This window comes from Panulirus ornatus, chromosome 30 (genome assembly GCF_036320965.1).
Source record: "Panulirus ornatus isolate Po-2019 chromosome 30, ASM3632096v1, whole genome shotgun sequence".
Lineage (NCBI taxonomy): Eukaryota > Metazoa > Arthropoda > Malacostraca > Decapoda > Palinuridae > Panulirus > Panulirus ornatus.
Genome location: NC_092253.1, coordinates 18334314 through 18355432, shown reverse-complemented (window position 1 = coordinate 18355432; position 21119 = coordinate 18334314). Strand labels below are relative to the sequence as shown.

The 21119-nt window shown below is 40.1% G+C and overlaps 1 protein-coding gene across 2 annotated transcripts in view; it reads left to right on the top strand.

Annotated features, from left to right (window-relative positions):
• Positions 1–21119, top strand: part of Dgkepsilon (diacylglycerol kinase epsilon) — a 197176-nt gene that overhangs the window by 23483 nt on the left and 152574 nt on the right. For both annotated transcript variants that reach the window (XM_071679837.1, XM_071679838.1), the window contains exon 3: positions 16682–16853. In XM_071679837.1, the coding sequence (XP_071535938.1) occupies positions 16682–16853 (172 nt within the window). The remainder of the gene's footprint in view (positions 1–16681; positions 16854–21119) is intronic.

Genomic DNA, 21119 nt, shown 5'->3' with positions numbered 1-21119 from the left:
ATGGCCAAAGGTGAAAGCAAATGATGTAAGGGGAGTGGGTGAGGAATGGGATGCATTTAGGGAAGCAGTGATGGCATGTGCAAAAGATGCATGTGTCATTAGAAAGGTGGGAGGTGGACAGATTTAAAAGAGTAGTGAGTAGTGGGATAAAGTGAAGTTGTTAGTGAAAGAGAAAAGAGAGGCATTCGGCCCATACTTACAAGGAAGGTGTGCAAATGACTGGAAGACATATAAAAGAAAGTGGCGGGAGGTCAAGAGGAAGGTGCAAGGGCTGAAAAAGAGGGCAAATGAGAGTTGGGATGAGAGAGTATCATTAAACTTTACAGAAAATGAAAAGAAGGTAGATAACGTGCGTAAAACAAGAGAACAAATGGGAGCATCAGTGAAGAGGGCAAGGGGGATGTGATAACAGGTAGTGAGAAGGAGATGGAGTGAGTATTATGAAGGTTTGTTGAATGGGTTTGATGATAGAGTGGCAGATGTAGGATATTTTGGACAGGGTAGTGTGTGAAGGGAGACGGTCAGGGAGAATGGTTTGGTTTCAAGAGAAGAGGTAGTGAAAGCTGTGTGGAAGATGAAATCCAGCAAGGTGGAGGGTTTGGATGGTATTACAGTTGAATTTATTAAGAAAGAGGATAACTGTGTTGTTGATTAGTTGGTATGGATATTCAGTGTATGTATGGATCATGGTGAGGTTCCTTAGGATTGGCAGAATGCATGCATAGTGCCACTGTACAAAGGCAAAGGGGATAAAGGTGAGTGTTCAAACCATATAGGCATAAGTTTGTTGAGTATTCTTGAGAAACTGTATGGGAGGGTATTGATTGAGAGGGTGAAGGCAGGCATCAGATTGGGGAGGAGTAGTAAGGTTTCAGAAGTGGTACAGGATGTGTGGATCAAGTGTTTGCTTTGAAGAATATGTGTTAGAAGTACTTTGAAAAACAGATAGATTTGTATGTAGCATTTCTGGATCTGGAGGAGGCATATAACAGGGTTGATAAAGGTGCTTTGTGGAAGGTCTTAAGAGTATATGTGGTGGGAGGTAAGTTGCTAGAAGCAGTGAAAAGTTTTTACCAAGGATGTAAGGCATGTGTACATGCAGGAAGACAGGAGAGTGATTAGTTTCCAGTGAAGGTCAGTCTGTGGCAGGGATGTGTGATGTCCCAATGGTTGTTTAATTTGTTTATAGATGGGGTGGCTAGGGAGGAAAATGCAAGAGTTTTGGAGAGAGGGGCGAGTATGCAGTCTGTTGGGGATGAGAGGGCTTTGGAAGTGAGTCAGTTGTTGAATGCCGATAATACAGCTCTGGTGGCTGATTCAAGTGAGGAACTGCAGAAGTTGGTGACTGAGTTTGGAAAAGTGTAAGAAAGGAGAAAGTTGAGAGTAAAAGTGAACGAGAGCAAGGTTATTTGGTTCAGTAGGTTTGAAGGATAAGTTAACTGGGATGTAAGTTTGACTGGTGTTTTGGTTGAAGTGTTGTGCGAAGTGAGAGGGTCAGGGAGAATGATTTGGTAAACAGAGAAGTAGTGAAAGCTTTGCAGAAGATGAAAGCTGGCAAGGCAGTGGGTTTGGATGGTATTGCTGTGGAATTTATTAAAAAAGGGGGTGACTGTGTTGTTGACTGGTTGGTGAGGATATTCAGTGTATGTATGGTTCATGGTGAAGTGTTTGAGGATTGGCAGAAGGCATGCATAGTGCCGTTGTACAAAGGGGAAGGGGATGAAGGTGAGTGTTCAAATTACAGAGGTGTAAGTTTGTTGTGTATTCCTGGTAAATTATATGGGAGGGTATTGATTGAGAGAGTCAAGGCATGTACAGAGCATCAGACTGGGGAAGAGCAGTGTGGTTTCAGACGTGGTAGAGGATGTGGGGATCAGGTGTTTGCTTTGAAAAATCTATGTGAGAAATACTTAGAAAATCAGATGTATTTGTATGTAGCATTTATGGATCTGGAGAAGGCATATGATAGAGTTGATAGAGATGCTCTGAGGAAGGTATTAAGAGTATGTGGTGTGGGAGGTAAGTTGCTAGAAGCAGTGAAAAGTTTTTATCGAGGATGTAAGGCATGTGTACGAGTAGGGAAAGAGGGAAGTGATTGGTTCCTAGTGAATGTCGGTTTGCGGCAGGGGTGCGTGATGTCTCCATGGTTGTTTAATTTGTTTATGGATGGGGTTGTTAGGGAGGTGAATGCAAGAGTTTTAGAGAGAGGGGCAAGTATGCAGTCTGTTGTGGATGAGAGGGCTTAGGAAGTGAGTCAGTTGTTGTTCGCTGATGGTACAGTGCTGGTGGCTGATTCGGGTGAGAAACTGCAGAAGTTGGTGACCGAGTTTGGTAAAGTGTGCATATATACACATGTACATAATTCATACTAATTTGCCTTTATTCATTCCCGTCACCACCCCTCCACACATGAAATGACAACCCCTTCCCCCTGCATGCATGCAAGGTAGTGCTAGGAAGAGACAACAAAGGCCACATTCATTCACACTCGGTCTCTAGCTGTCATGTATAATTCACCGAAACCACAGCTCCTTTTCCACATCCAGGCCCCACAAAACTTTCCATGGTTTACCCCAGACACTTCACATGCCCTGGTTCGATCTGTTGACAGCACATCAAACCCAGTATACCACAGCGTTCCAACTCACTCTATTCCTTGCACACCTTTCACCCTCCTGCATGTTCAGGCCCCGATCACTCAAAATCTTTTTTGCTCCATTTTTCCACCTCTAATTTGGTCTCCCATTTCTCCTTATTCCCTCCACTTCTGACACATATATCTTCTTTGTCAATCTTTCCTCACTCATTCTCTCCATGTGACCAAAACACCCTCTTCTGCTCTCTCAACCACACTCCTTTTCTTACCACATATCTCTCTTACCCTTTCATTACTTACTCGATCAAACCACCTTACGCCACATATTGTCCTCAAACATCTCATATCCATCACATCCACCCTCCTCCGCACAGCTCTATCTATAGCCCATGCCTCGCAACCATATAGCATTGTTGGAACCACTATTCCTTCAAACATACCCATTTTTGCTTTCCGAGATAATGTTCTCACCTTCCACGCATTTTTCAGTGCTCCCAGAACTTTGCCCCCCTCCCCACCCTGTGACTCACTTCTTCTTCCATCATTCCATCTCCAGTCCAAGATAACTGAAATACTTCACTTCCTCCAGTTTTCTCCATTCAAACTTACCTCCCAGTTGACTTGTCCCTCAACCCTACTGTACCTAATAACCTTGATCTTATTCACATTTACTCTCAGCTTTCTTCTTTCACACACTTTACCTAACTCAGTCACCAGCTTCTGCAGTTTCTCACCTGAATCAGCCACCAGCGCTGTATCATCAGCGAACAACAACTGACTCACCTCCCAAGCTCTCTCATCCACAACAGACTGCATACTTGCCCCTCTTTCCAAAACTCTTGCATTCACCTCCTCAACAACCCCATCCATAAACAAATTAAACAACCATGGAGACATCATGCACCCCTGCCACAAACTGACATTCACTGAGAACCAATTACTTTCCTCTCTCCCCACTCGTACACATGCCTTACATCCTTGATAAAAACTTTTCACTGCTTCTAACAACTTGCCTCCCACACCGTATATTCTTAATACCTTCCACAGAGCATCTCTATCAACTCTATCATATGCCTTCTCCAGAATCATAAATGCTACATACAAATCCATTTGCTCTTCTAAGTATTTCTCACATACATTCTTCAAAGCAAACACCTGATCCACACATCCTCTACCACTTCTGATACCACACTGCTCTTCCCCAATGAAACAACGGGAGTGGGTGAGAAATGGGAAGTATTTAGGGAAGCACTGCTGGCACATGCAGGAGTGTGAAGTGAGAGAATCATGGTAGATGTTTTGGTGAAGAGAGAAAAGTTGGTGAAAGCCTTGCATGAGATGAAACGTTGCCAGGCAGCTAGAGTGGATGGTATTGCAAATTACTTTTTTAAGAAATGGGATGACTTTACTTTTGATTGGTTTGTAAGGGTTTTTATTGTGTGAATGGATCAGGGTGAGGTGTCTGAGGATTGGTGGAATGAATGTAAAGTGCAATTGTATAGATTGTGTGAAGGTGAATGTTCAAACTAGGGGAGTATAAGTTTGAGTGTACCTTGTAAATCATATGGGAGAGTGGTGATTGAGAGTAAGGGCATAAACAAAGCATGAGACTGGTGAATAACACTGTGGTTTCAGGAGTGATGCACAATGTTTGAATCAGTTGTCTGCTTTGAAGAATGCTTGTGTGAAATACTCAGAGAAATTAGAAAAACAGAAGGATTTGTATGTGGCACATATGGATCTGTAGAAAGCATGTGATTAGATTGATAGAAATGCCTTATGGAGGGTTTAATATATAGTGTAGAAGGATAGTACCTGAACTAGTGAAAAGTTTCTGTCGAGAGTGTTAGGCATGTGTATGAGTAGAAAAGAGTAGTGAGTGGTTCCAGGTGAATTAGATCTGTGGCTGGGGTGTATGGTGTCACCATGGCTTATTTATTTGTTTATGAATGGGTTAGTGAGGGAGGTAAATGTTATGGATTGGGAGAGAGGGGTGAGTATGCAGTCTGTAGGGGCTGAGGGGGGGTCTTGGACATGAGTGAGTTGTTTACTGATGACAATGCTGGCAGCAAATTTGAGGGGAAAACTGCAGAAGTTGGTTATTGAGTTTGGGAGAGAGTGTGAAAGAAAAAAGTTGAAAGTAAATTGATAAAAGCATGGCTTCTAGGTTTAGCAGGTTTGAGGGACAGTTTAGTTGGACTGTGAGTTTAAATGGAGAAAATTTGAAACTGAAGTGTTTCATATAGCTCAAAGTGGCTGAAATGGAGAAAATTTGGCAGAAGTGAAGTGTTTAGATTCCTATGAGTGGACATGTCAGCAAAAGTAACCATGGAAGCAAAAGTGAGTTAAAGGTTGGGTGCGGGGGTAAAGGTCCCAGGAGCATTGAGAGATGTGTTGAAAGAGGATTCTTTATCTGGGACAATGAAAATGGGTATGTTTTAAGGTACAGTAGCGCCAACAATATTGTGTGGATACAAAACATGGTGAACTGATGAGGACGTGTGGAGGAAGATGGATGTGTTGAAAGTGAAATATTTGAGGAAAACGTAATGTGAAGTTGTTTGATCAAGTAAGTAATAAAAGTACTAGAAACAGATGAAGTCGAGCTGCATTCACTCGCATTTATTATCTATCTGTCTTGTACAGTGTACCAAAACCACATCACCTTGTCCACAACCAACCCCACAAACCTTTCCATGGTTTTCCTCTATAACTTCACATGTCCTGGTTCAGTTCATGGTTCATGGACAGCACATTACCCCTTGTATACCACATCATTCCATTTTGCTCTATCCTGTGCACACCTTTCACCCTTCTACATGTTCAGTCCTTGACCACTCAATGTTTTTTATTCCATCCTTCCATCTCCATTTAGGTCTTCCTCTTCTTTTCATTCCCATTTCTGACATGTATATCTTCTTTGTCAAGCTCTCTTTGTTAATTCTCTCCAAGTATCCAACCTATGAGACTGTAACATCCTCTCACCTGCAAGCTAAGATCCTATACTTCAAGGATTTCAACATATACCATAGAGAATGGTTGAATTCCTCCCATACAGATGGTGGAGGGATTGAAACTCTCTTGTTCTCCATTCTCAATGATTCAGAGCAAATTATCTCTCACCCTACTCATATCCCTGATCTCTTTGACAACTAATATTCTGGATCTTTTTTTCACCTTTGGTCCTTTGCGCTGTAACTACTCAGTCTTACCCCCAGTTGGTTCATCTGATCACATTCTCATAAATGTTTCTTATTTTAATGGCACCTCCCCTCCAGCAGCCCCTTCTAAGCATAAGTACTGGCACCTTAAAGCTGACTTGAATAACTTACATCACTTCTTTTCTGACTTTCCTTGGATGAATTACTGTCTTTTATTTTATGTGGTGATGCGTCTGTCTCTGCCACATGCATAGCAGAAGTTATTCTCACAGGAATGGAAGCATTTATCCACTCTTCTTCCCAGACGACCTCTTCCTCCAATCTATAGTTCAACAGTTCGTTTTAAGGCCATTCAGACAAGGGGTCAGGCATATCAGGCTTGGAAAAACTCTCCCTCTCTAGACTTCCATTCAGCTTTCGTCACTGCCCATAATCATTGCAAATACCTTATCCATGAGGCAAATTATTCTTTTATTCAAAGGCAGTGCAATAACCTCACTTTGTTATCCACTAATAAGTCTTTTAGGTCTTTAGCTAAGGGCATCTTTAACAACTATGGTCACTCTACCTTTCCTTCACTTTTCCTTTCTGATGTTACAATAGCTGTCCCTCCTGTAAACAGAGCAACTCTCTTTGGTTCCTGTTTCTCCTCTAACTACACCTTGGATGACTCTTAACATTTCTTCACCCCTGATGCTCCTCTTAGTAATCCTTTGCCCTTGTCTTAATCTCTTTTTTGACTGTCCAAATAGTGCTTCTCCCTCTGAGCACGTCCATCCCCATGTACTGAAAGAGTGTGCCTCTGAATTTGCACCTGTGCTTGGTCATCTGTTCTGTTTCTGTTTATAAAGCACAACTTTTCCTTCTTTTAGGAAGCATGTATTGATACATACCATCCCTAAGAAGGGTGACCATTCTGACCCCTCTAATTACTGCCCTGTTGCTTTGACATCTATCATTTCCAGTCTTTGAATCCCTCCTCAACTCCTATAGCCTTAGGCACCTTGAATCTCACAGCCTTCTCTCTGATCACCAGTATGGCTTTTGCATGGCAAGATCCAGTGGTGGTATTCTTTTCTATCGTACTAATGTCTGGGCATCATCCAAGAAAGATTTAACGTAGTCATGTGTAATTGCCCTTGACATACCCAAAGCTTTTAACAGGGTGTGGCATCAGGGTTTCTTCTCTAAGCTCCCCTCTTTTGGCTCTCCCCCCTCACTATGCTCCTACATATCTAGCTTGCTCTCCAGTTGATCTGTCTCTGTGGTTTTTGATGGATCAACCTCCCCACTTTTCTCCATCAACAATGATGTCTCCCAAGGTTCTGTCCTGTCCCCTGCATTTTTTTCCTTTTCATCAATGATTTCCTCTTCTACAAATAACCAAATACTTACATGTGCTGATGACTCAGCACTGCATTCATCCACATCCTTCGATTGTGCTCCCTCTCTCACTTGATCATAGCTTCCTCAATAAACTCAGACTTGGACAAGATACTTCAGTGGGATAGACATAATGTAGTTAATTTAATGCTTCCAAGACCCATTTTCTACCCATCTCTCCATCAAAAATTCCTTACAACTCTCATCTCTCCTTCATGGTTCTGTAATTCCACCTCTTGACTTAATGAACATACTTGATATTACTGTAACATCCACTTTTTCTTGGAAACCCCACATTGCTTAAATAGCTCAGTCTACCTCCAAGAAACTGGGAGTCCTGTTTAGATGGCAAATCTTTTCTCCTCAACAGTTTCCCTGTTTGTGCAGAGGATTGATTCATCCTTGTATGGAGTACTGATCTCACATCTGGGGTGGTTCTAGCTTTGCATCCTTGTGTTGGAGTCAAAAACTGTTCAACTTATAAACTCTCCCAGGCTAATTTCAAACTTGACCCTCTTGCCCTACCCCACAATGTTGGTTCACTTTCCCTCTTGTATAGGTGTTACTTTGGTTTTGTTCTTGGGAACTGTCTGCTAGTATGCCCCAACCACTAGCTAGACCATGTAATACTCAGCAAGCTGCTGCATCACATGATTACTGTTTGACCATTGGCAACTTAAGGGTGGGCCACTTTGATGACTGTTTCTTTTCCAACACCTCAAAGCTTTCAGGCTCTCTATCTTCTCATGTCTTTCCCAGTAACTATGACATGGCACATTTGAAAAGATGGGTTTTTCACTTTCTCCAAAAGTCATAAATACTCTCCCTTGTTTCTTCCCTTTTCCTTTCAAAATCTTCTCTATATTTCAATTAAGGCCTGGCCTTGATGTGGACTGTCCATGAGAGGAGCCTCAACTTTGAAAAAAAAAAAAATCAATACACCTTCACTTCTCAAAATCACACTCATCTTGTTATCATTCCCTGCTCTTACCCTTTTATCATTAATTCAATCAAACCTACCTTATAGCAGGTATTGTCCTCAAAATATTTCATTTTCAGCACCTGCATCCTCCTCTGCACATCTTCATCTATAGACTTGCATCCATACAGCATCATTGGGAGTACTATACCTTCAAAAATGCCCATTTTGCCCTCCCACATAATGACCACTCTCTCCATACAATCCTTAGTACTCCAAAAACCTTTGCCCCCACACCCACCCTGTGACTCACTTCCACTCCCATAGCTCCTTTCACTGCCCTGTCCACTCTCAAGTACCTAAAACACAACACTTCCAAATTTTCTCCATACAAACTCATCTCAACAAATCTGTCCCTTATCACTGCTAAACCTAACAACCTTGCTTATATTTACATTTACTATGAAATTCTCCCTTTCACACACTCTCCTAAACTCAGTAACAAACTATTTTTAGTTCCTCATTTGTATCTGCTACCAGTGCTGTGTCATCCGCAACAACTAACTCACTTCCTAGGCCTTCTCACCACCTACAGACTTTTGCTCTCTCTGTCCAAGACCTTTGCATTTACCTCCTTCACTGCCCCATCCATAAACAAATTATACAGCCATAGTGACATCACACACCTCTGCCACAGACCAGTCCTCATCTGAAATCTCTCACTTTTCTCTCTTCTTGCTCATGCACATGCCTCACACCCTTGATAGAAATATCTCAAACAGCATTTTACGGAGCAACTGATACACCATCATTACTAGAACTTATATTTCCTCATACAAGCATGGATATTGAGATTATACACCAGTAGGAAGAAATTATCATGTAATGCATAAGTTTGAATATGTGGTAAAAGAGGACATTAAAAGAGCAGAGGTGAGATAGGAAATAAAGAGGAGATATAATCGTGGAAACCACACAAACCTCAAGATTCCTATGGTAATGTAAATTGGGAAATGGAAATCAGTAACCAAGAACCAGGGCTTTGTGTTGAGAGGATCTGTGAAATTTACAGTAAAGGGGTAGAGGCATTGTTACCTTAAGCTTCAAATACAGAGGGAATGGTAAGATGGAGAAAGAAATGGTTTAATAAAAGATGTTATTTAGCAGAGGAGTCCTTAGATGTGCAGTACCAAAGATATAGACAGCACTCTAGTCAGTTAGCATTTGCAAGGTATAAGAAAGCACAAAATGAGTATAGCAAGATAAGAAAAGAAGGACAAAGAAACTCTGAAAGGAATACTGTGGACAAGGCTGATGAAGATACGAAACTTTTCCATAGATTCATCAGGATTCATTTTTCATTTAAGGAGCACCTAGTGCCTAATCAGGCTAAGGAATTCAGAAGGAAATGTTGTAGAGGATGATGTAAAGATATGTAAGGAACTAAATAAGAAGTTAAAAAGTGTTTTCACAGTGAAAGACACTATAACCTTCACACCAGTGAGATGGAATGGGAAGGAGGTTTGGAAATCATTGAGATGTCTAAAGAGGATGTTAATAGAATACTGAAAAGACATGATCTATACAAGGCTCATGGTCCTGATGAAATTTCATTAATGTGCTAAAGAGGTGTGCAGATACGTGAGATAAACTATTTGAATTATTGTTCAAGATATCAGTGAAGAAATGCATAGTGCCAAAGGAACGGAAAAAGGCAAACTTCATACTTATGTATGAGAAAGGAGACCAGAAGCAGGTATAAGGTTCTGGAAAAGATTATCAGAAAGCAAGTGGATGACTTTCTGCAGAGGAGAAATTTCTTAAGTCAAAGACGGTATGATTTTAGGGAAATGAGGTCGTTTAACATCTTAAGAGTTTTAAGTAAAAGAGAGCTCACTCCTAGACAGATGGGAAGGCTAAGTGGACTTTCTATGTCTGGACTGCCAGAAGGCATTTGATGCTGTACTACAAAGGATGATTAAGAAGCTGGATCACAAATTACAAGTAAGTGGGTAATTACTACAGTGAATGGATTATCTCGGTGGGAGGGAATATTGGAGCCTTTTCCAAATGAGGTGAGGTGACCAGTGTTTGGTTCTGGACCATTATTCTTCTTGATTTATGTTAATAACTTGCTTAAAGGTATGGAATCGTACCTGAATATGTTTGCTGATGATGTGAGGTCATGAAAGAGGTGAAAAGTGAGGAAGATTGCTGTGTACAAGAGGATTAAAACTGACTCCAAAGTTGGTCTGAAACATAGTTGATAAAATTCAACCCAAGCATGTGTAAAGTAACAAGGAGGGGACAGTGTGAAAGACAGCCTCAATATGATTATTACCTAGCAGCAAATAAACTTCAGGATTATATGTGTGAGAAGGATGTAGGAGTTGGTATCATCCCTAACCTGTTGCTATAGTCCCATATTAGCAGAATAGTTAAGGAGACAAACTGTCTGCTGGCAAATGTCAGAACAGCTTTTGAGTATATGGATGAGGAAATATTTAGCCAGCTATACATATCCTAAAGGAAGGCCAAAACTAAAATATGCTTCTCAGGTTTGGTCACCATACTTAAACATAGAGTAGGTCCTGAGGAGGGCAACAAAGATGGTACAAGATTTAAGAGAGTTAAGCTATAGAGAAATGCTGGAGGCTTTAGATTCACCCACCTTGGAAGAAAGAAGACTAAGAGGTAATATGATCACAACCTTTAAGTTTTTAAATGAGATCGACAACGTGGATAGTGAAGTTTTTTAAGAGACATGGGGATAGAGAAACCAGAATACTTCCCACGTATTCCCTGCGTGTCGTAGAAGGCGACTAAAAGGGAAGGGAGCGGGGGGCTGGAAATCCTCCCCTCTCTTTTTTTTTTTTTTTTTTTTTTTTTTTTCCAAAAGAAGGAATAGAGAAAAGGGCCAGGTGAGGATATTCCCTCAAAGGCCCAGTCCTCTGTTCTTAACGCTACCTCGCTGTCGTGGGAAATGGCGAATAGTATGAAAAAAAAAAAGTAAGAAACTTGTAAATAAGGACGTAAAGAAATACTTTTATAAGAGTGATGGATGAATAGAACACATCGACTGAGGCCATGGTTAATGCATAAAGCATCCGTAAACTTAAGAGGTCATATGACAGTAGAGAGTTCAGAAGATGTAGCTCCACAAGTCTAAAACTTCATCCCCATACCACACAAATAGATAAGTACCATTTATTCATCAGACCTTCCACAAGGCTTCTCTATCAGACTTTTCATATGCTTTCTCCAGATTTATAAATGCAACATATAGATCCTTATCTTTCTCTGTTTCTCATGCATATTCGTGAAAGCAAACACCTGATCCACACATCCTATACCTCCCATGAAACCTCATTGTTCCTCCCCAGTCTGTTGCTCTGTACATGCCTTTGTCCTGTCAATAACCACTTTCCATACATCTTACCAGGCACACTCAACAAACTTATACCACATTAGTTTGAACACTCACCTTTGTCCCTTGTGCCTCTATACAATGGCACTATACATGCATTCTGCCAGTACTAATCCTCAGACATGTCATCATGATCCATATATACTCTGAAAATCCTAATGAATCCAGCTTAGTACCATCCACTCCAGCCACCTTGCCACATTTCATCTAATTCAAGACTTTCACCACCTCTTCTCTCATCACCAACCCATTGTCCATGACTCTCAATTTGCATACATCCCATGCTCAAACATCCTACATATGCCATGCTATCATCTAATACTCTCAACAGTCCTTCAGGATACTCACTCCAAGGATATTCTTAAAGTAGTGGTACAGCAAAAAGCAGCTGAAGTGATTCCATCCTTGCTAACAAACCATATGAGGATAGATTGCAAGAATTTAACTTGTTCTCTCTAAGCAGGAGGTGTCACCAAAGCAAATTAATAGAATCTTTGAAATACTTATAGGATTCATCATTGTTGTTTTGAACATTTCTTTAACGTAGCAACAGCACTACCAACAAGTGGAAATGGGCTAAAACTTAGAGGTTACCAAGTTGTTCTGGAGTGTACAAAATCTTTCTTCACCAGTGACATTATCAGTGTGTGGAATAAGCCCCCAGAACATGTTATTCAGAGCAACACTCTTAATATTTTCAAAATTAGGCTTGGTCATCTCTTGTCAGCCTCCAATATGGAATAATTCATTTAATCAGTCATCATAACATAGTGTTATATTTATGCTACCATCTCAACCACTGATTTACCTCTGGTCATGTATTGGTAACATACAAACATTGATTAGCCTGTGTAGCTTGCTTTAAGGGAGCAAGAGTTAATTATCTTATTCTTCCATAGTAGGAGTAATGTAGGCATGGTAAGTCGTGAGGCTGGAGCTCAGGTTTATCCTCACTCTTGTCTTTTTAATGAAAAGTGATGAGATGCAAGTCGTTAATGATGGGATGCATAACATATTCATGTTTATTCTACCTTATGACTTTTCTATAAGAATTTTCTTCTAGTATATCAATCCTGCAAGGTATTTTTTTCTACCTGTTTTTAATCCAGTGTATTGCCAGAGGTGGTAGAGGTTGTGGAGAGAGCCTTTACTTTGCTATCTTTTTCTTCTGCTGTTTTTAGGGTGACTTTTTTTTATTCATTAGTAGTAATAGTGTTAAGGCCAGACCACCATGCTTAGACCTTGGGTCTGTTTACTTGTGTAACTTCATCTCCTCCTAACTTCATCATTAACTGTTACCATTTCCCCATTTTCCCCTTTCACTGATGTTCCCATTTGCTCTCATGTTTTTCTCACACCACTAATGTTCCTCCAAATGATTTCTAAATGATTTTCACTCCTTTCCTGTAAGCACTTCTCATAAACCTCTTTCTCCGGCAACTTTACTTCATCATCACCACACAGAACCCTTGCTCACCTCCCATCTTACGCATGCTACATAATTCTTTTGCACATGTCAGCATTGCATCCCTAGGTAATTCCTGTTGCTTACCCACTCCCCTAGCTTTGTATATTTTCACCATTTGCCTTTCTACACATAATGTCTCCTGGTATTTCTTCACAGTTGCTTTGACCACTTTCTTCTCACCCATATCATTTCCTGTTTTCTGAAAACCTTAACAAACTTACACTCTAACCTCCAACAAGTAATGATTAGATGTCCCACCATCTGCCCCTTTCATCACATTCACATCCAGGAATCTCTTTTGCAAACCTGTCATTTAGTATGTAATCCAATTAAGTCTGCTGACCACTTTTCATACTCACTTATGTTTACTTGCATATGTCACTTTTTTTAGGCCAGGTATACCCAATTTTTTTTACACACAATTCACAAGCTGTTCACCATTTCCATTCACCTTACTCATTGCCCTCCAGTTATAACCTCAATTGACTCACCTTAGTATTTAATGTGAGTCTAATACCTTTGCATTAGAATAGCTGACACATTCACTCAGCTACTTCCAGGACTTTTTCTAGACCACCTCCGCCTTATTTCACAGGCCCAAAATTTAAGTTTTAGGTACTCTGATTTTTTCTTTTCTTTTAAACTATTCGCCATTTCCCGCGTTAGCGAGGTAGCATTAAGAACAGAGGACTGGGCCTTTGAGGGAATACCCTCACCTGGCCCAATTCTCTGTTCCTTCTTTTGGAAAAAAAAAAAAAAAAAAAAACGAGAGGGGGAGGATTTCCAGCCCCCCGCTCCCTCCCCTTTTAGTCGCCTTCTACGACACGCAGGGAATACGTGGGAAGTATTCTTAATCCCCTATCCCCAGGGATACTCTGATATATACATAAATATTTTCTCAATTGCTTCTACTGAAAAATTTGGAGAGCATTTAACACATAGCCTTTCCCATAGTACTTATCCATGTGCATTATGACAATATTGATACCAGCAAATCTATAGATTCATTCTGTCTATCCTCTAAGATTCCTATACCTGAAAGGTTTCAGAAGCTTTAGGTTTGAAGTTCTTGTCTATCCTTTTCACAATTAAAAATAGGACTAATACTTCTATTGCCTCCTACAATAGTACCCTACAACAGCACTTACATTGGCTTTTGTACCTATCTGGGATAACTTCTCTGACTTTTCATATTATGGAACCCTGTAACCCTGGGCAAGGAGGAAAAGCTAGTGACTTACAAACAATGTCCAAACATAAGGCTCCTCTCATTAGTAATGATGACATGTCATGGGTTAAGGGAAATCCATCTCTTAGGTTTTTGGCAGAAATGAGATGAGTAAGTTTAGAAATACCCCATAGTTATGTATTCTTGAAAGATTGTGACTGAAGAGCAACATTTCTTTTGCTGAGTTAAATCTCTGAGAGAATTTGTTGAGATCATCAGAGACAATTGAGGGGAATATATATTTGTTTGTCCAAGAAGCTTAAGACCTCTCTTGGCAAGGAACATCTCTTCTGGGATTAAGAAACTTGTTTTGTTGGCCCAACCTGGCCAGTATTCTAGAGCCAATAATGTCAGCCAGTTAACCTCTGCCTTGGTGTTTTGAGAAACTTTCCTGAGAGGAGATCAACAAAAGAGATATGATATATTCACACTCATGAGACAATACTTTAGTCTAGAGGTGAAAGATCTGCCTTATGTGGCACTGGGAATGGGGCAAACAGTTCCAGTATGTCTCAAAATATTCGTAGGTTACTGATTTTTGTTTCAGTTTATCTTGTCTTGAAGTTTTCTTTAACTTTCATCCTTCATGTTGGTATGCTTTCAGCATGTTGGACTCTCCAACCCTGAGAGAAATGTAAGTTTTGAAAAACAAAAACTCTGTTGGAGATGATGTTCCCTGAGCATTATTTCCTTTGTTTTTTGCTACCCACCTGCCTTCCTAACTTTTCTTTTGAAGAACCTTAATTTCAGCTGATTTCGACAACCATGATCCAAGAATTATGCTGTGACTTAAGTAGTGACTTAAGCAGAGAGTATGATAGTAACACCATTGGTAATGTAGGGTCACTGATTCATGAGAGTGATCCTCAGACCAAGTAACCAGGCTTTTGCTACTCATAGGGTGGTTGAGCAATGGCTGAGGAGCAGTTACCTCACCAGAGGCACATGATTCAAAATACTTAGAAGGCAGGGGATTAGAGGGCTCAAACTCCTGGGCTAGCACATGGATTCTTTCAAGCTTCTGGGATGCCAACTAGGATAGGAGTTTTCTTTTCTTCATAACTTACATTTTTGGGTTGGTTTGAAAACGTAACAGGTTTAACCCTTAAACAGCAAGCATAGTCTGGAAATTCCATCATGCAGTATGCAAAAATAAATGAAATAGAAAAAAATTGTATTATGAAATAATTCATTAGCCTCTAAAAGTAACAGAAAGTAAACAGAAGTTTTTATTATTGCCCATTTCTGTGCTTAGTGAGCACCCAGAGGGTGTGTGAATGATTCATTTAACAGCTCCTGATGAGTAATGAAGATATGGAAGTGATATTTCTCTTGTTCTTTTGAGCTTATATTCATTCTGTACTCTTATATGATATACAGGCTTAGTTTTAGTGGTAAATAACATGAATATGTATGTTTAGATGTGTTAGACCTTTTACACAAAAAATCATTGTGAGGCAGATTAGATGGCATGTGAAGGGAGGATACTAGACTTGTTTCTCTCTTAATAAAGAAAACTCAATTTGTATGTTTTACAGAGGCATAGGTTTGTACATGAATATCATGAATATGAGTAAAGATATTGTATTTTTCACTCTGCATACAAATGTGAGGAGATTGAGTGGCTGGCACATACATGAAAGGTATTGGATTTTTTTTTAAGGTATCTTATGCTCCCAAAGTCATCCACTATCTCAGAATTACATAAAGAGGAAAGCAGGCTCAATCGTTTTGTACTTTCTTCCATAAGTGCAAGTCCTTGAGGATGTCTACCCCTCCTTCTTACATAATCCCTCTGAAATCACTAAGTCACTCATTTCTTCACATTTCTCATGTTATTGTGTTTTCACTCTCCTCAACAGGTGATAGATACAAATGTTCCTTCTATTGACTTGGTCATCTGACATACTATGTAATTTCTGCTTGGTCATGTTTGTACCCATGACCTTCAGATGGACAGCCATGCACTTATAATGGTGTTTGTAGGATGTTGAGGATAGCAGAATTTTTTCCCATGCCTTCTTTGCTATGAAAGAGACTTCTGTAGGCCAGTGATGGTAAAATCAAACAGCTAGATATATGAATAAAGGCTGGAAAAGTTAGCTCATCAATTGTTGTTGGCTACTATTTTCTGAGAGCACAATGATTGTTGTTAGCTTCTGTTTAAGGAGTAACATAATTATGAACACCATGGATATGTGTGTAGAAAGTAGATTTCAAAGAATCTTTGCTATATTATGTATTTTCATGTTTTGTTTGACATTTTCTGAAAGATACAAATTTCTGTTGCAGAGTTCAGTATGACATCAGCATTAATATAGTTTTGCATGACTTGTCATATGTGCTTGAATAACATTTATGTAACTGCAACATATGCTCAACCCTGATTTAACATACATGAAAGTGTCATATTGTTTGCAGTTTGAAACATGAGATATTTACTAAATAGCCCTGCTGTGGATAGATGAATTAGACACTGATACCACATGTACTTAACAGCCATGCTTCTGCAACATGTGTGAGACACTGATCATGGCTAGTGATGGGGCATTCTGTGACTCGTGTGGGGTGTGTGCTGACTCTCCCGAGTGTATTGCAGCGGCTAACAAGACATTGCCATGCAAGGTCATCACTACCAGGGCCATCACACACAAGCATCACTGGGTCAGAGGTGATGCTCCCAGTTGCCTGTTCTTTATACCCTCACCATCTTTTTCTCTCAGGAAGTAGTAATCCAAACTCTTCAGTGTAGTGGGTTAATAATTCTTCTGTCCAGTATGATATTCAGGAACTTTCTTAGTTGAAGGCAGTTGAGTTATTGTGGAGAAAAGTTACTTGTATGACAACATAAGAATTAAAAAAGCTTGCTGCTGACATGCTCTTTAGGGTTATGATTTTCCTTTTCTTGATAATTTTTGAAACATTTTGTATTAGCATTTCTTGTTTCATGTGTCATTTAGCAATCTTGAAATGATCATGTGTAATACTTTTCTGTATTTTTAGCATTTCTTATAATGCACAAGCAATAAATGCTTTTGCCATTAAGATAACAGGAGTGTTGGAAATATTTTCATGTGATTTTCAGCGACAAAGCAAAAAAGAAAAAAAAAAATATATATATATATATATATATATATATATATATATATATATATATATATATATATATATATATATATATATATTACAGAGCAACAGATTGGGGAAGAGCAGTGTGGTTTCAGAAGTGGTAGAGGATGTGTGGATCAGGTGTTTGCTTTGAAGAATGTATATGAGAAATACTTAGAAAAGCAAATGGATTTGTATGTAGCATTTATGGATCTGGAGAAGGCATATGATAGAGTTGATAGAGATGCTCTGTGGAAGGTATTAAGAATATATGGTGTGGGAGGCAAGTTGTTAGAAGCAGTGAAAAGTTTTTATCGAGGATGTAAGGCATGTGTACGTGTAGGAAGAGAGGAAAGTGATTGGTTCTCAGTGAATGTAGGTTTGCGGCAGGGGTGTGTGATGTCTCCATGGTTGTTTAATTTGTTTATGGATGGGGTTGTTAGGGAGGTAAATGCAAGAGTTTTGGAAAGAGGGGCAAGTATGAAGTCTGTTGGGGATGAGAGAGCTTGGGAAGTGAGTCAGTTGTTGTTCGCTGATGATACAGCGCTGGTGGCTGATTCATGTGAGAAACTGCAGAAGCTGGTGACTGAGTTTGGTAAAGTGTGTGGAAGAAGAAAGTTAAGAGTAAATGTGAATAAGAGCAAGGTTATTAGGTACAGTAGGGTTGAGGGTCAAGTCAATTGGGAGGTGAGTTTGAATGGAGAAAAACTGGAGGAAGTGAAGTGTTTTAGATATCTGGGAGTGGATCTGGCAGCGGATGGAACCATGGAAGCGGAAGTGGATCATAGGGTGGGGGAGGGGGCGAAAATTCTAGGGGCCTTGAAGAATGTGTGGAAGTCGAGAACATTATCTCGGAAAGCAAAAATGGGTATGTTTGAAGGAATAGTTGTTCCAACAATGTTGTATGGTTGCGAGGCGTGGGCTATGGATAGAGTTGTGCGCAGGAGGATGGATGTGCTGGAAATGAGATGTTTGAGGACAATGTGTGGTGTGAGGTAGTTTGATCGAGTGAGTAACGTAAGGGTAAGAGAGATGTGTGGAAATAAAAAGAGCGTGGTTGAGAGAGCAGAAGAGGGTGTTTTGAAGTGGTTTGGGCACATGGAGACTCCAGGATGAGTGAGGAAAGATTGACCAAGAGGATATATGTGTCGGAGGTGGAGGGAACAAGGAGAAGAGGGAGACCAAATTGGAGGTGGAAAGATGGAGTGAAAAAGATTTTGTGTGATCGGGGCCTGAACATGCAGGAGGGTGAAAGGAGGGCAAGGAATAGAGTGAATTGGATCGATGTGGTATACCGGAGTTGACGTGCTGTCAGTGGATTGAATCAGGGCATGTGAAGCGTCTTGGGTAAACCATGGAAAGCTTGAAGGTATGTATATTTGCGTGTGTGGACGTATGTATATACATGTGTATGGGGGTGGGTTGGGCCATTTCTTTCATCTGTTTCCTTGCGCTACCTCGCAAATGCGGGAGACAGCGACAAAGCAAAAAAAAAAAAAAAATATATATATATATATATATATATATATATATATATATATATATATATATATATATATATATATCTTTCTTTCTTTTAAACTATTCGCCATTTCCCGCGTTAGCGAGGTAGCGTTAAGAACAGAGGACTGGGCCTTTTTTGGAATATCCTCACCTGGCCCCCTGTTCCTTCTTTTGGAAAATTAAAAAAAAAAAAAGAGGGGAGGATTTCCAGCCCCCCGCTCCCTCCCCTTTTAGTCGCCTTCTACGACATGCAGGGAATACGTGGGAAGTATTCTTAATCCCCTATCCCCAGGGATAAACGCCATATATATATATATATATATTTTTTTTTTTTTTTTTTTTTTTTTTTTTTCATACTATTCGCCATTTCCCGCATTAGCGAGGTAGCGTTAAGAACAGAGGACTGGGCCTTTGAGGGAATATCCTCATATGGCCCCCTTCTCTGTTCCTTCTTTTGGAAAATTTATATATATATATATATATATATATATATATATATATATATATATATATATATATATATATATATATATATACCCTAGCCTGGGCCAGGTACCCATTTTATCGACCAACCCCTAGGGGTGGATGAACAGCTAGGCCGACTGTGGACCGACAGCCGAAACAAGGATTCGAACTTATGCGCTCGACCCTGGGCGGCCCGAGAATGCGTTACCAGTGGGTAAAAATCATAATTCGAGGGAAGCACTAACCAGACGCCTTTTTTGACATACGTCAATTAACAGAGTTGCCCACTGCATGTTAGGCGTATGGAAGTCCTGGTATATTCTATACAAATTTAAACAAACATTTACGAATCTGCTTTATCAACTGATTGAGATATCTTACTCTAAATTATATATATATATATATATATATATATATATATATATATATATATATATATATATATATATATATATTTATAATTTTATTTTATTTTGCTTTGTCGCTGTCTCCCGTGTTTGCGAGGTAGCGCAAGGAAACAGACGAAAGAAATGGCTCAACCCACCCCCATACACATGTATATACATACACGTCCACATACGCAAATATACATACCTATACATCTCAATGTACGCACATATATATATATATATACACACATAGACACATACATATATACACATGCACACAATTCGCACTGTCTGCCTTTATTCATTCCCATCGCCGCCTCGCCACACATGGAATAACATCCCCCTCCCCCCTCATGTGTGCGAGGTAGCGCTAGGAAAAGACAACAAAGGCCCCATTTGCTCACACTCAGTCTCTAGCTGTCGTGCAATAATGCCCGAAACCACAGCTCCCTTTCCACATCCAGGCCCCACAGAACTTTCCATGGTTTACCCCAGACGCTTCATATGCCCTGATTCAATCCATTGACAGCACGTCGACCCCAGTATACCACATCGATCCAATTCACTCTATTTCTTGCCCGCCTTTCACCCTCGTGCATGTTCAGGCCCTGATCACTCAAAATCTTTTTCACTCCATCTTTCCACCTCCAGTTTGGTCTCCCACTTCTCCTCGTTCCCTCCACCTCCGACACACATATCCTCTTGATTAATCTTTCCTCACTCATTCTCTCCATGTGCCCAAACCATTTCAAAACACCCTCTTCTGCTCTCTCAACCACGCTCTTTTTATTTCCACACATCTCTCTCACCGTTACATTACTTACTCGATCAAACCACCTCACACCACTATTCCTTCAAACATAGCCATTTTTGCTTTCCGAGATAATGTTCTTGACTTCCACACATTCTTCAAGGCTCCCAGGATTTTCGCCCCCTCCCCCACCCTATGATTTACTTCCACTTCCATGGTTCCATCTGCTGCCAGATCCACTCCCAAATATCTAAAACACTTTACTTCCTCCAGTTTTTCTCCATTCAAACTTACCTCCCAATTGACTTGACCCTCAACCCTACTGTACCTAATAACCTTGCTCTTATTCACATTTACTCTTAACTTTCTTCTTTCACACACTTTACCAAACTCAGTCACCAGCTTCTGCAGTTTCTCACATGAATCAACCACCAGTGCTGTATCATCAGCGAACAACAACTGACTCACTTCCCAAGCTCTCTCATTCCCAACAGACTTCATACTTGCCCCTCTTTCCAAAACTCTTGCATTTACCTCCCTAACAACCCCATCCATAAACAAATTAAACAACCTTGGAGACATCACACACCCCTGCCACAAACCTACATTCACTGAGAACCAATCACTTTCCTCTCTTCCTACACGTACACATGCCTTACATCCTCGATAAAAACTTTTCACTACTTCTAACAACTTGTCTCCCACACCATATATTCTTAGT